This window comes from Salmo salar, chromosome ssa03, assembly GCF_905237065.1.
Source record: "Salmo salar chromosome ssa03, Ssal_v3.1, whole genome shotgun sequence".
NCBI lineage: Eukaryota > Metazoa > Chordata > Actinopteri > Salmoniformes > Salmonidae > Salmo > Salmo salar.
In genome coordinates this window covers 15,095,795-15,109,269 of record NC_059444.1, presented here as the reverse complement: position 1 = coordinate 15,109,269, position 13,475 = coordinate 15,095,795, and the positions used below count along the sequence as shown (strand labels likewise).

Here is a 13,475-nt window from a genome sequence, read left to right as displayed (position 1 = left end):
TCCTTTACTGTCGATTTACGTAACTGTATTTTTAATACACTTAATTTTACAGTCTCTTATGCAATGGAAATTTGATTACGAATGACATGGTAATATGGTAATTACATTAATAATATAGACTGTACTCTATGGCGCCATGGTGTTTTACATCGTTGACTTCAGTTGTGAGATGCTACAGATTTGTATTGCCCTTAACCAGGGGTCTCACATTGATAGCTGTCCATATGGCTCGGTGTATCTGTCACCCCCACCTGACACCAGTTGGAGGAGGTAAGATAATCCAACTCTGTTGTGGCATGTGATACTGTTTGGATTTCGTTGTGAAACGTCCCTTGACTTTTCACAACTGATACATTTAGTCACCCCTAAGTGGTGTAAGTCTCTTTCCCTGTGCTATAGGACAAACTAGGTGGTGTAAGTCTCTTTCCCTGTGCTATAGGACAAACTAGGTGGTGTAAGTCTCTTTCCCTGTGCTATAGGACAAACTAGGTGGTGTATGTCTCTTTCCCTGTGCTATAGGACAAACTAGGTGGTGTAAGTCTCTTTCCCTGTGCTATAGGACAAACTAGGTGGTGTATGTCTCTTTCCCTGTGCTATAGGACAAACTAGGTGGTGTATGTCTCTTTCCCTGTGCTATAGGACAAACTAGGTGGTGTATGTCTCTTTCCCTGTGCTATAGGACAAACTCGGACTCTGCGCTGCATCAGAGCACTTTGAACCCACAGGATATTTTTGCAGGAGGCTCACAGGACTTGCAGCTTAAACGAGGTGCGTCGGATTTGAACTTGATATACTTAATATATAAGAGTTTTATAAACTGAACAAAAATATAAAACGCAACATGCAACAATTTAAAATAATTTACTGAGTTCATGGAAGGAAATCAGTCAATTCAAATAAATAAATGATGCCCTAATCTATGAATTTCACATGACTGGGAATACAGATATGCATCTGTTGGTCACAGATACCTTTAAAAAAAAAGGTAGGGGCTTGGATCAGAAAACCAGTCGGTATCTGGTGTGACCATCATTTGCCTTATGCAGTGTGACATCTCCTTCACATAGAGTTGATCAGGCTGTTGATTGTGGCCTGTGGAATGTTGTCTCACTCCTCTTCAATGGCTGTGCGAAGTTGCTGGATATTAGCGGGAACTGGAACACGTCGATCCAGAACATCCCAAACATACTCAATCAGTGACATGTCTAGTGAGTATGCAGGCCATGGAAGAACTGGGACATTTTTAGCTTCCAGGAATTGTGTACGATCCTCTCGATATGGGGCCGTGCATAGTCATGCTGAAATATGAGGTGATGGCGGTGGATGAATGGCACGACAATGGGCCTCAGGATCTCGTCACGGTATCTCTGTGCATTCAAATCGCCATCGATAAAATGCAATTGTGTTCGTTGTCCGTAGTTTATGCCAGCCCATACCATGATCCCACCGCCACCATGGGGCACTCTGTTCACAACGTTGACATCAGCAAACCGCTCGCTCACACAACGCCATACATGAGGTCTGCGGATGTGAGGCCTGTTGGACGTACTGCAAAACTCTCTAAGAAATGAACATTCAATTCTCAGGCAACAGCTCTGGTGGACATTCCTGCTGTCAGCATGCCAATTGCACACTCCCTCAAAACTTGAGACATCTGTGGCATTGTGTGACAAAACTGCACATTCTTTTGTGGCCTTTTATTGTCCCCAGAACAAGATGCACCTGTGTAATTATCATGCTGTTTAATCAGCTCACTGATATGCCTAAAGCCACATCTGTCAGGAGGATGGATTATCTTAGCAAAGGAGAAATGCTCACTAACAGGGATGTAAACAAATTTGCGCACCACATTTTTGAGAAATAAGCTTTCTCTGCGTATGGAACATTTCTGGGATCTTTTATTTCAGCTCATGAAAGATTGGACCAACACTTTACATGTTGCCTTTGTACTTTTGTTCAGTGTAACATTACCATTAGTTCATCATTAGATTTTGTTTTTTTTCTGGTCAGGTGGTTAACAAAAAGTCTTGGCCCTATAATGCCCCAATGCTCTGTTTCCAGTTTGTAGGTGAATTTTTTAATTCACCGCAAATTAATTAACTCTGTCATTATGAGGAAGGTGATATACGATGTATTGATGATTAAATATTTCTTAATGGCTTTGCCAGCTACCCTTTATTGTACTATTGAATACTCTGGTGTACATGATAAAAGGCTGTCTTTAAAGGCTGTAGACATTACTCATAGGATGAATATGAATATCCAAGTGATTCTCAATGTGACATACTAATGGCTGTCTGAAGCGTATTCCTTTTATTGAGAAACTTGTTTGAAAAATGATATCAAATCATGTATTTATTTAATTTTCCTTTCACTGTTATGGCAAGATGAAAATAAGGGTAATTCAATATGTACTTTTTTGCTTTTTAAAATTCTAGATTAGTGACAATTAGATGAATCGAACTCATTTCCCTCTCTCTTTCTCCCTCTCGTCCTTTCTTTTCCTCTCCAGTGCTTCTGCTTCATGTACCAGGGCCAGAAGACACAGAATCAGATATGGACAAAGACGAACAAAAACAGAACTGGGATGGTAAAAAGGTGAAGTGCACTCAGATCTGGTGATATATCTTAACGCCATTGTTCTACAGCTCTGAGTTCTATTGTATTGTTCTACAGCTCTGGGTTCTATTGTATTGTTCTACAGCTCTGAGTTCTGTTGTATTGTTCTACAGCTCTGAGTTCTGTTGTATTGTTCTACAGCTCTGAGTTCTATTGTATTGTTCTACAGCTCTGAGTTCTATTGTATTGTTACTGAGTTGTCATTTTTATTTTTCCCTCAGAATGTTTCATCAAGGTCCAAGGTCCCAGGAATCAAGTGAGTACTTCCACAGACTAAAATCTAACCATCCTGACTTCAGTATAGCTTTGTGAAAGGCTGATTATGACAGCCCACGACAGTTGGCGGTTTAGTGATGATTTGATGTTTTTCCAACTGATGTTTTGGGACATCATTGACATACTTCAAGAAGTGTTGTGGAACCAGTGAGTTCTGGCTGTGTAGGATGTTATGTTATTGTTATTTTGAGAATGTGAACAGGGTCCCTTGCAGAAATCTTAGTACTGGGCTTAATAGGAGAGAAAACAATTGGAGGCAATTTCCCTTCCTTTCCTTTGGGGTCATGTTGAAAACATGAAGAGAAGTATATATCTGGAAAGCATTTGCTGGTAATGCTTTATGCACAACTTCCTGTCCAGCTCGAAGGACCATGTGAAAACCGACAGTGGAAATATTGCTGAAGTCGGGGAGGGGGGTATTCTCATTTATCTTCCTATGCTATTTTACATACACTGCAGCAGCCTGTGAAATCTGCTGACTGTGCATATAATACCTCTACTGTCATTATGGGGATACCAATCATATGTTTTTTCTATTTTCAGCATATTCCCGTCTCCAGATCAGGAACTGACCGCGTCACTGATGCCTTCAGCCCAAAACACGGGCGGCGGCTCCCTGCCTGATCTGACCAACATCCAGTTCCCCCTCCGCTGCCCACCCCCCTGGACCCTGAGGACTCTACCGTCAGCGCCTACAATAGCACGGGAAACCTGGCCACCAGCCACTCATTCAGCTTCAGCTCCACCAGCCAAGGTGACCTCTCAGTCCTCCACCTTCCAGAACCATAGATGTACAGAGTTTGGAAACACAGTCAGAAATTCTGAATTTTCATGTTGGCACCAGAAGTTGGGAGATGATGACACCACATGGTGCCAACATGTCAGACAGTTTGCCGAAATGTATCTTATATACGTCTCTCTGTCTCTAGCTTTCTATGACAGTTGGGATTCTGAAAGATATGTTTGCTGTTTTGTGTCCCAGCAGGACAGACCACCGCCCAGCAGGGCAGACAGGACAACAACATGGTCAACCAGGACTCCCACCAGCACCAGTCCCTACAGCTCTCCCCCACCCTGTCGCCACCCCTCACCCTCGCCCAGGTAGTACGTACCGTACTCTTCCCTTCTAGCATTGCGATTGTTACATTTCTGAATTACTTTTCTAGTGTATTTACAATGATTGTACTCTGTAGTTGTTTCCCCCCTGTTTGAATGTACTTAAAGTAAGTTGCTATGGATAATTGGAGAACCTGTCAAATGATTAAAAGGTAATATACCAGGAGCCTTCAGAGACTCTGAACATCCAAGAGTGTTTCTGAAATTGGGGATTGTACTAAGTTTAGTCATCGCTCTACTTTCGATCACACATCACATTTCTGTGGACATCATATTCAGTTTTCCCCCACTGACTAATTTAGAACTCCTATGTCCATCCGTCTCAGGCAGAGACCATAGACGCCATGACACTGGAGGCACAGTTGTCCCAGTACACGTTCTTCAGCCAGCCCTCTTCTCAACAGCAGCAGCAGACCACTCAAGGACTGACCAGGCTGGTCCAGCTCCCCTCCCCTCCGAACACCTCTTCCAGCCAGACACAGAACTCCATGGATATGAACTTGGTAAGCTTACCTTCTCAAACCCTTCCCTCTTCAAAACTTTCCTTATCCTACACTCCTGTCCATAAGAAAAGATAGTGCTGAAACCGACTTAGTGTTCCTACACTATTTAACAAAATGTAGTTTTTCCTGTTCGGCTATCTTTGGTTTGATCTTGAAGTCAAAGGAACTAGTCTTCTTTAAGGAAGATGGCTCTGTGCAGGCCAGTCAAGTTCTTCCACACCGATCTCGACAAACCATTTCTGTATGAACCTCGCTTTGTGCACGGGGGCACTGTCATGCTGAAACAGGAAAGGGCCTTCCCCAAACTGTTGCAACAAAATTGGAAGCACAGAATCATCTGGAATGTCTTTGAATGCTGTAACGTTAAGATTTCCCTTCACTGGAACTAAGAGGCATGGACCATGAAAAACAGCCCCAAACCATTATTCCTCCTCCAACAAACTTTACAGTTGGCACTATACATATGGGCAGGTAGCGTTCTCCTGGCATCCGCCAAACCAAGAGTCGTCCATTGGACTGCCAGATGTTGAAGCGTGATTCATCACAGAGAACGTTTCCACTGCTCCAGAGTCCAATGGTGGCAAGCTTTACACTACTCCAGCCGAGGCTTGGCATTGCGAATGGTGATCGTAGGCTTGTGTGCAGCTGCTCGGCCATGGAAACCCATTTTATGGAGCTCCTGACGAACAGTTCTTGAACTGACTTTGCTTCCAGAGGCAGTTTGGAACTCAGTAGTGAGTGTTGCAACCGAGGACAGACAATTTTTACGCGATACGCTCTTCAGCACTCAGCAGTCCCATTCTGTGTGCTTGTGTGGCCTACCACTTCGTGGCTGAGACATTGTTGCTCCTAGCCGTTTCCACTTCACAATAACCGCACTTACAGTTGACTGGGGCAGCTCTAGCAGGGCAGAAATCTTACGAACTGACTTGTTGGAAAGGTGGCATTCTATGACAGTGCCACATTGAAAGTCACTGAGCACTTCAGTACAGGCCATTCTACTGCCAATGTTTGTCTATGGATATTGCATGGCTGTGTGCTCGATTTTATACACCTGTCAGCGACGGGTGTGGCTGAAATACCCGAATCAACTAATTTGAAGGGGTGTCCACATACTGCTGTTAATATAGTGGAGCATACCTTTTCAGAAAGGAGCCAGTCAGTCAGCCAGCCAGTAACGCAGCAGATCAGCCAGCCAGTAACCCAGCAGGTCAGCCAGCCAGTAACCCAGCAGGTCAGCCAGCCAGTAACCCAGCAGGTCAGCCAGCCATTAATTCAGCCATCCAGTAACCTAGCCAGTAACCCAGCAAGTCAGCCAGCCATTCATTCAGCCAGCCAGTAGCCTAGCCAGTAACCCAGCAGGTCAGCCAGCCAGTCAGACAATTAGCCAGTCAGTGAGTCTAACTAAAATATGATCCTGTATTAGGGCTCTTTCCCCCAACAGTACCGCAGTAGGGCTGGGTCTTCGGCCAATCAGTCTCCAACATCTCCAGTCTCCAATCAAGGCTTCTCACCTGGAGGCTCGCCTCAAGTAAGGGCGTGTGAGCAAAACCCACTGACTGTATACACTGTTCTTCCATCGTAGTTCTGTTTTCGTCGCCGGCTGGGCCCCTTGGCTGCCCCTTTCGGCTGCTCTTGTGCCACCAACCCCCTGCCACCCCCATCGTCTTGTCTCACAGTGTCACTGATCCCGTTCTCCTTGTTGCTTCTCTGTGTCTGCATCCTAAGTGGCCTCGTAGCATAGTCACTAAAATGACACACTTTAGTCAGTTGGTTGAGTTAGGAAAATGTACTTGGTAGTTAACATTTAGCTACCAGAGATTACTTTTAGCCTTGCTAGAGTTTTGAATCCCTTGTGCCTCCACAAGTCCCTGTAGTCTAGATGTAAGCTGTAAGTTCTATGTAAGTTTATAATATAAACTAACTAATTGAACTGAACATAACATTGAACGACTAAGTCATCTCTTGTTAGAGGAATCATAAAAGCTTTCACTCAGTATCTAGGCTACTAGCTAAATGCTTCGGTTGACTTTGCCCATCGATTCTTTCTGTCACCTAGACGGCTAACCTACAGTGTTGTGAGTTACATGCGGTGCGGCAGACAGTCCATGTGCTGTTATCATGCCCTTGCCCGCTGTTCTTTTGGCAGGGCACAGATAATGTGGTTCTGAACTGAAAAGGGCATGGCGAAGGCTGCCTTACTGAGTCTGCCTGTGAATATAATCCAATTATTTATACATTAAGGCAGACGATGAAAGCGGAAACATTTTCAGCTTTTATAAGAATATGGAATTAAAACTTCAAGAGCATTACTGGATGATTTGAATGTTTTTGAAATTCTAGCTTTACCCACGAAAGGGATTTCCATATGATTTCATTCTATTTCATGGTTTAATTTTATCTAAGTTATTAAGAATTCTTAGTACAAGACATGCATGGTAACCAACTCCATACACCATTGTTGGTTGTGGGTTGATGACATTTATGAAGTTCTTTTGAGTAGTATTCAGTGCATGTTGACATTGGCTGGTTGGGCACTTAACAGCAACAACTGTCGAACCATCTTTAAAGGTGAGATGGGCAGGTTACTATGATGACTTAATTAATCAACTAATGGATGAGATTGAGGTTGATTGCACAGCAAATTAATTGATGGGCTTGCGAAACATGATTCCTGCTGTGTTTGTACTCTGTCATGCTTTATCTATTGTCTAGGCAGCAGTATGTTATTGTTTGCTTTCAGGATTGCAGATGTGTGCAGTGATTTCGGTGTTGCCTGAACCCAATGGTTTGATGTGAATGTCTTGTGAATTGTGACAATTCAGTTGTGGTGTGATTGTGCTCTCTATCGGCTCTTCCTTTCCTGTGTTTTATCCCTGTACATTATCATCATGGTATTGTTTTTAACAAGGGGATATGCTTGTGTTCTAGCACCACTCCATATTGGGTAGTGTATTTGCTGACTTCTATGACCAGCAACTCACATCCAGACAGACCAGTGCTCTCTCCCAACAGGTAAGGTTTAACATCCTACCTCAGAACTAATTATGCAAGCTAATATTAGTTACATTTGATATGGCATTATATGCCAATATCTTGGTATCAAAGCACAGTATATTAATACAGGGTTACCCAAACTCGGTCCGCAGGACCCCAAGGGGTGCACGTTTTGGTTTTTGCCCTAACACTACACAGGTGATTTAAATCAACTAATCATCAAGCTTTGATAATTTGAACAAGCTGTGTAATGATAGGGCAAAAACCAAAACGTTCACCCCTTGGGGTCCCCAGGACCAAGTTTAGGAAACACTGGATTAATAGTTTCCATTTTTTTCCCATTGTACTGAATCTTTATATTGACCATTTGGCACCTGTTAATAGTAGAGAAATGAGCCCTTGTTGTTGAGTGTTGGCTAACCTCATGTTCTGTTTTCTCTGTTCCTCGAACAGCTGGAGCAGTTCAACATGACAGACAACAACAGTCTGTACGGCCAGTGCTCCACTCTCAACTACTCCCAAGCAGCCATGATAGGTTTGATGGGTAGCCACAGCAACCTGCAAGACTCCCAGCAGCTGGGCTACAGTAGCCATGGCAACATCCCCAACATCATTCTCACAGGTACTATTCTGCCACACCAGGTAGCTCACTCAAGCCTCTGCAAGGCTAGGTAGTGGAATAGAGCTCACTTAATGTAAACACTCTCTCAATACAAAGCTCTAACCTTTGTTATGTCTAGGGGTCCAATGCACACCTTGCTCTACCATAAGCTGTCTGAATGTTTGCATTTAGCATGAAAGGGAGTGTAAGCAGACTGGCTCTAACCAGAATAGAAGGAGGAGTGGGAGGCCCCGGTGCACAACTGAGCAAGAGGACAAGTACATTAAGAGTGTCTAGTTTCCTCAACTGGCAGCTTTATTAAATAGTCCCGGCAAAACACCAGTCTCAACATCAACAGTGAAGAGGCGACTCAGGGATGCTGGCCTTCTAGGCAGAGTTCCTCTGTCCAGTGTCTGTGTTATTTTGCCCATCTTAATCTTTTATTTTTATTGGCCAGTCTGAGATATGGCTTTTTCTTTGCAAATCTGCCTAGAAGGCCAGCATCCCAGAGTAGCCTCTTCACTGTAATTTGTTTTTCAACAAGACAATGACCCAAAACACCTCCAGGCTGTGTAAGGGCTATTTGACCAAGAAGGAGAGTGATGAGTGCTGCATCAGATTACCTGGCCTCCACAATCACCCGCCCTCAACCCAATTAAGATGGTTTGGGATGAGTTGGACCGCAGAGTGTAGGAAAAGCAACCAACAAGTGCTCAGCATATGTGGGAACTCCTTCAAGACTGTTGGAAAATCATTCCTCATGAAGTTGGTTGAGGGAATGCCAAGAGTGTCAAAGGCAAAGGTGGCTACTTTGAAGAATCTAAAATCTAAACTATATTTTGATTTTTTTTTTAATTGGTCACTACATGATTCCTTATGTGTTATTTCATAGTTTTGATGTCTTCACTATTATTCTACAATGTAGAAAAGAGTAAAAATAAAGAAAAACTCTTGAATGAGTAGGTGTGTCCAAACTTTGACTGGTACTGTATATATGTATATTATTTTACTGCTCTGGGGATATAATTATTGATCACTATTATATATTGATTTTTACCTTACATTTTTTTCACTCTTTATGCGACGCACAATGCAGTGAACACCGGAAGAAGAATTATCATTGAATTACCACAGTGAATTATTGTAATGTTTGTTTATGTGTCAATTAATCCCATAAGGGATGGGTTGCCAATCGGCGATTTGACACGAAAATAAAATGTAATTTTTTCATTTCATTCATACAGAGCATTTGCAAAGTATTCAGATCCCTTGATTTTTTTCCACATTTTGTTACATTAATGCCTCTCTGTACTTTGCTCCATTCATCTTTGCCTCGATCCTGACTAGTCTCCCAGTCCCTGCCACTGAAAAACATCCCCACAGCATGATGCTGCCACCACCATTCTTCACCGTAGGGATAGTGCCAGGTTTCCTCCAGAAGTGACGCTTGGCATTCAGGCCAAAGTGTCCAATATTGATTTCATCAGACCTGAGAATCTTGTTTCTCATGGTCTGAGAGTCTTTTGGTGCTTTTTGGCAAACTCCAAGCGGGCTGTCATGTGCCTTTTACTGAAGAGTAGTGGCTTCCGTCTGGCCACTCTACCATAAAGGCCTGATTGGTGGAGTGCTGCAGAGATGGTTGTCCTTCTGGAAGGTTCTCCCATCTCCACAGAGGATCTCTGGAGTTCTATCAGAGTGACCATTGGGTTCTTGGTCAACCCCCTGTCCAAGGCCGTTCTCCCCTGATTGCTCAGTTTGCCCGAAAGGCCAGCTCTTGGAAGAGTCTTGGTGGTTCCAATGTTCCTCCATTTAAGAATGACCTTGGGGACCTTCAATGCTGCCGACATTTTTCGTTACCCTTCTCCAGATCTGTGTCGACACAATCCTGTCTCGGAGCTGTATGGACAATTCCTTGAACTTCATGGCTTTGTTTTTGCTCTGACATACACTGTCAACTGTGGGATCTTATATAGACAGGTGTGTGCCTTTCAAAATCATGTCCAATCAATTGAATTTACCACAAGTGGATTCCAATCAATTTGTAGAAACATCTCAAGGATGATCAATGGAAACAGAATGCACCTGAGCTCAATTTCGATTCTCATAGCAAAGGGTCTGAATACTTATGTAAATAAGGTATTTCTGTTTTTTGTATTTTATACATTTGAAAACATTTCTATAAACCTGTTTTCACTTTGGCATTATGGGGTATTGATGAGGTGCAAAAAATAATTTTGCAATTTTATAACAAAATGTGGAAAAAGTCAAGGGGTCTGACTGCACTGTATGTGCGGTGTGTTCTTTGATATTATTGCAGTCCGCAAACAAATACTATAGGTTCATGCCGCCACCTACTGTTTTGGATGTATATCTGCCAAAATAAATAACAAAATATAACTAAACAAAATAAACAAAAGAAAACTCAAATGTACTCCTTTATTCAGATTGAACTGCCAACGCCCATCCCTACAGGCTCTGGAGCATCTTCTGACAGTATTCTTTGCAATGTTTCGGCAGTGAAGTCCTGGAAACCCAAAAACCTTTCAGCAGCAGATAAATCAAATCAAATGTATTTATTTATAAAGCCCTTCTTACATCAGCTGATGTCACAAAGTGCTGTACAGATACTATTATGTCCAGTTTCTTGGACTTTTCGTTCCTTTGTGCAGTACAATTAATCACATGCACAATAAACACCATAAAATTCACCTTCTTCACAATTAGCATTTCAGTTTCCCTCAACTGTTTAACAACACTCTGAATCTAAAGATTCAGTGGAGCATCCACCGCCATATCTAAAGCTCCCCACTCTCCTTCAACTATTTCACTTGCCTCCGTGTAGGAGACCTGCTGTATAGCTCTGACCCTCCGTGTAGGAGACCTGCTGTATAGCTCTGACCCTCCATGTAGGAGACCTGCTGTATAGCCCTGACTCTCCGTGTAGGAGACTTGCTGTATAGCCCTGACTCTCCGTGTAGGAGACTTGCTGTATAGCACTGACTCTCCGTGTAGGAGACCTGGTGTATAGCCCTGATTCTCCGTGTAGGAGACCTGCTGTATAGCCCTGACCCTCCGTGTAGGAGACTTGCTGTATAGCCCTGACCCTCCGTGTGGGAGACGTGCTGTATAGCCCTGACCCTCCGTGTGGGAGACGTGCTGTATAGCCCTGACCCTCCGTGTAAGAGACCTGCTGTATAGCACCTGTGAGCAATAACTTATCAATCCACCTGCTCTTTCAGCACCTGGCCCGGTTTCTGATGCCCCCTAGAGGTGGGAAGTGGAAGTGTAATGTTTACCTGTGCGCCAAAGCACTTCATTCCGAACACTAGCTAAATTAATTAAGTTGAGGTTTTCTGTATTTATTTTCATTTTACTTTACTTGACACTCAATTGTAGTTTAATCTAGTACAGGCTTAACTGAATGAACAACAAAGACGGAATTCAATATGACATTTTATTAAATAGTTTGGGGAATGGTCCTGTCTCCGAGGGAAGATCCTCGGAGCCAGATGATGTGATGGCAGGTAGCCCAATGCGGGACTGCTGGCATCAAAACCCTCCGCTGGGGGAAAGGAGTTCCAATGGACAGGGCTTAAGTTTATTATAGCTGGTGGTGTTGGGGAGGTGGATGATTGTCGAAAACTGTTGCTGAGAAACAGCAAGTGAGAGTGCATGGGTAAATTGACATGCATCCCAAGATTTATGCCCATTGGTTGAGAGAGAGGAAGGTGATAATTGCAAGAGTGAGCCCATAGATTGAACAGCAAATGTGAGGAATGTGCATTATTGTGCCATGCTGATGATAATGTGTTTGTATTCATTCCCACAATGCCCGTAGAATAGGAAACTAAGTGAATTATGTTATGCTTACTGGATAATGTTAAACAAGCATTCAGACCAGCCTTCCTGTTTTGAACATTCGTAAACTACATTTATTGGCTGCTCCTTGAAATATTTAATGAGATGCTATTCTTTGGAGTAAACACAACAGAAAGACCCTGACCTCTCCTCATCTCTCTTTACTCATGTATGTTTTAGCCACCGGAGAGTCACCACCCAGACTGTCCAAGGGGTTGTCTTACAGCTCTCTGTCGGCTGACATCAGCTTCGACGCAGACTCTCAGTTTCCCTTGGACGAGCTGAAGATCGACCCTCTGACCCTGGATGGGCTGTACATGCTCAACGATCCTGACATGGTCCTCACTGACCCCGCCACGGAAGACGCCTTTCGGATGGACCGGCTGTAGAGCCGATGCCAAGTTGACCGACTGTCTCGGAGGAACCCGGCCTGAGGGGAGAGGGATATTTTGGGAGTGTGGTAGCTTGTGGCTAGGCCCCAGCTGTGCAGTGTATTCATCCCACACTGCCACCTCCCTTCACCAGCCACCCCTTTCTAGGAGCCATGGTAAGATGAGCTAGTAGGGAAATGGTCGACAGAGTTTGCTTTCTCCCTTCCGGATTGAAAAGATGGAAGGGCGACATTGTCATGTTTGGTGGATATTGCGCTTAAGGTTCTGCCTGTGACCAGTCTGTGCTAACCACAAACTTAACTTGTTTATTTATTTATTTTATTATATGCCTCCTGCCTGCCTTTCTGTTGGATGCTTTGGTTTTTGTAAAGGAAAACAAAGTAGGATACAAACTACATTGGTCTGACCTTCCATTTGAAGACATGAATTGATTAAAATCATGTCTGTAGTGGAAACTGTTTATCTTTCTCTCACCTGCCATACTAGATTAGCATGTCTCATTATCACCCATCTGCTTTTTCACAACCGCCCCTCTATTGGCTAATCTTGCCAGTCTCACATTTTCATCAGTGCACTTAACCGCCCGCGCAGTCATTAATTCACACTATACAGTGCCTTCAGAAAGTATTCACACCCCTTTACTTTTTCCACATTTTGTTGTGTTGCGAGGTGGGATTAAAATGTCCTTTTTTGTCAATGATATACACAAAATGCTCTAATGTCAAAGTGGAAGAAAAATTCTAACATTTAAAAAAAAAACTTTATGGAAAATTAAACACTATCTTGATTAGATAAGCATTCAACCCCCTGAGTCAATACAGGTTAGAATCACCTTTGGCAGCGATTACAGCTGTGAGTTTTTCTGAGTAAGTCTAAGAGATTTGCACACCTGGATAGTACAATATTTGCCCATTATTCTTTAAAAAAGTATTCAAACTCTGTCAAGTTGGTTGTTGATCATTGCTATACAGCCATTTTCAAGTCTTGCCATAGATTTTCAAGCCGATTTTAAGTAAAAACTGTAACTAAGCCATTCTATGTCATCATTGTAAGCAACTCCAGTGTATATGGCCTTGTGTTTTAGCCTATTGTCCTGCTGAAAGCTGAATTTGT

At 43.1% G+C, this 13,475-nt stretch overlaps 1 protein-coding gene across 1 annotated transcript; it reads left to right on the top strand.

Annotated features, from left to right (window-relative positions):
* Window positions 1–136: 136 nt before the first annotated feature.
* LOC106598992 (CREB-regulated transcription coactivator 1) lies at window positions 137–13,222 on the top strand. The gene is given in 12 exon segments (XM_014190028.2): window positions 137–270; window positions 680–768; window positions 2,513–2,598; window positions 2,841–2,875; window positions 3,439–3,533; window positions 3,536–3,649; window positions 3,881–3,999; window positions 4,338–4,514; window positions 5,941–6,045; window positions 7,446–7,529; window positions 7,965–8,133; window positions 12,151–13,222. Coding segments are annotated over 12 exon segments (1,416 nt in total). The 3' UTR covers window positions 12,360–13,222.
* The last annotated feature ends 253 nt before the right edge of the window (window positions 13,223–13,475 follow it).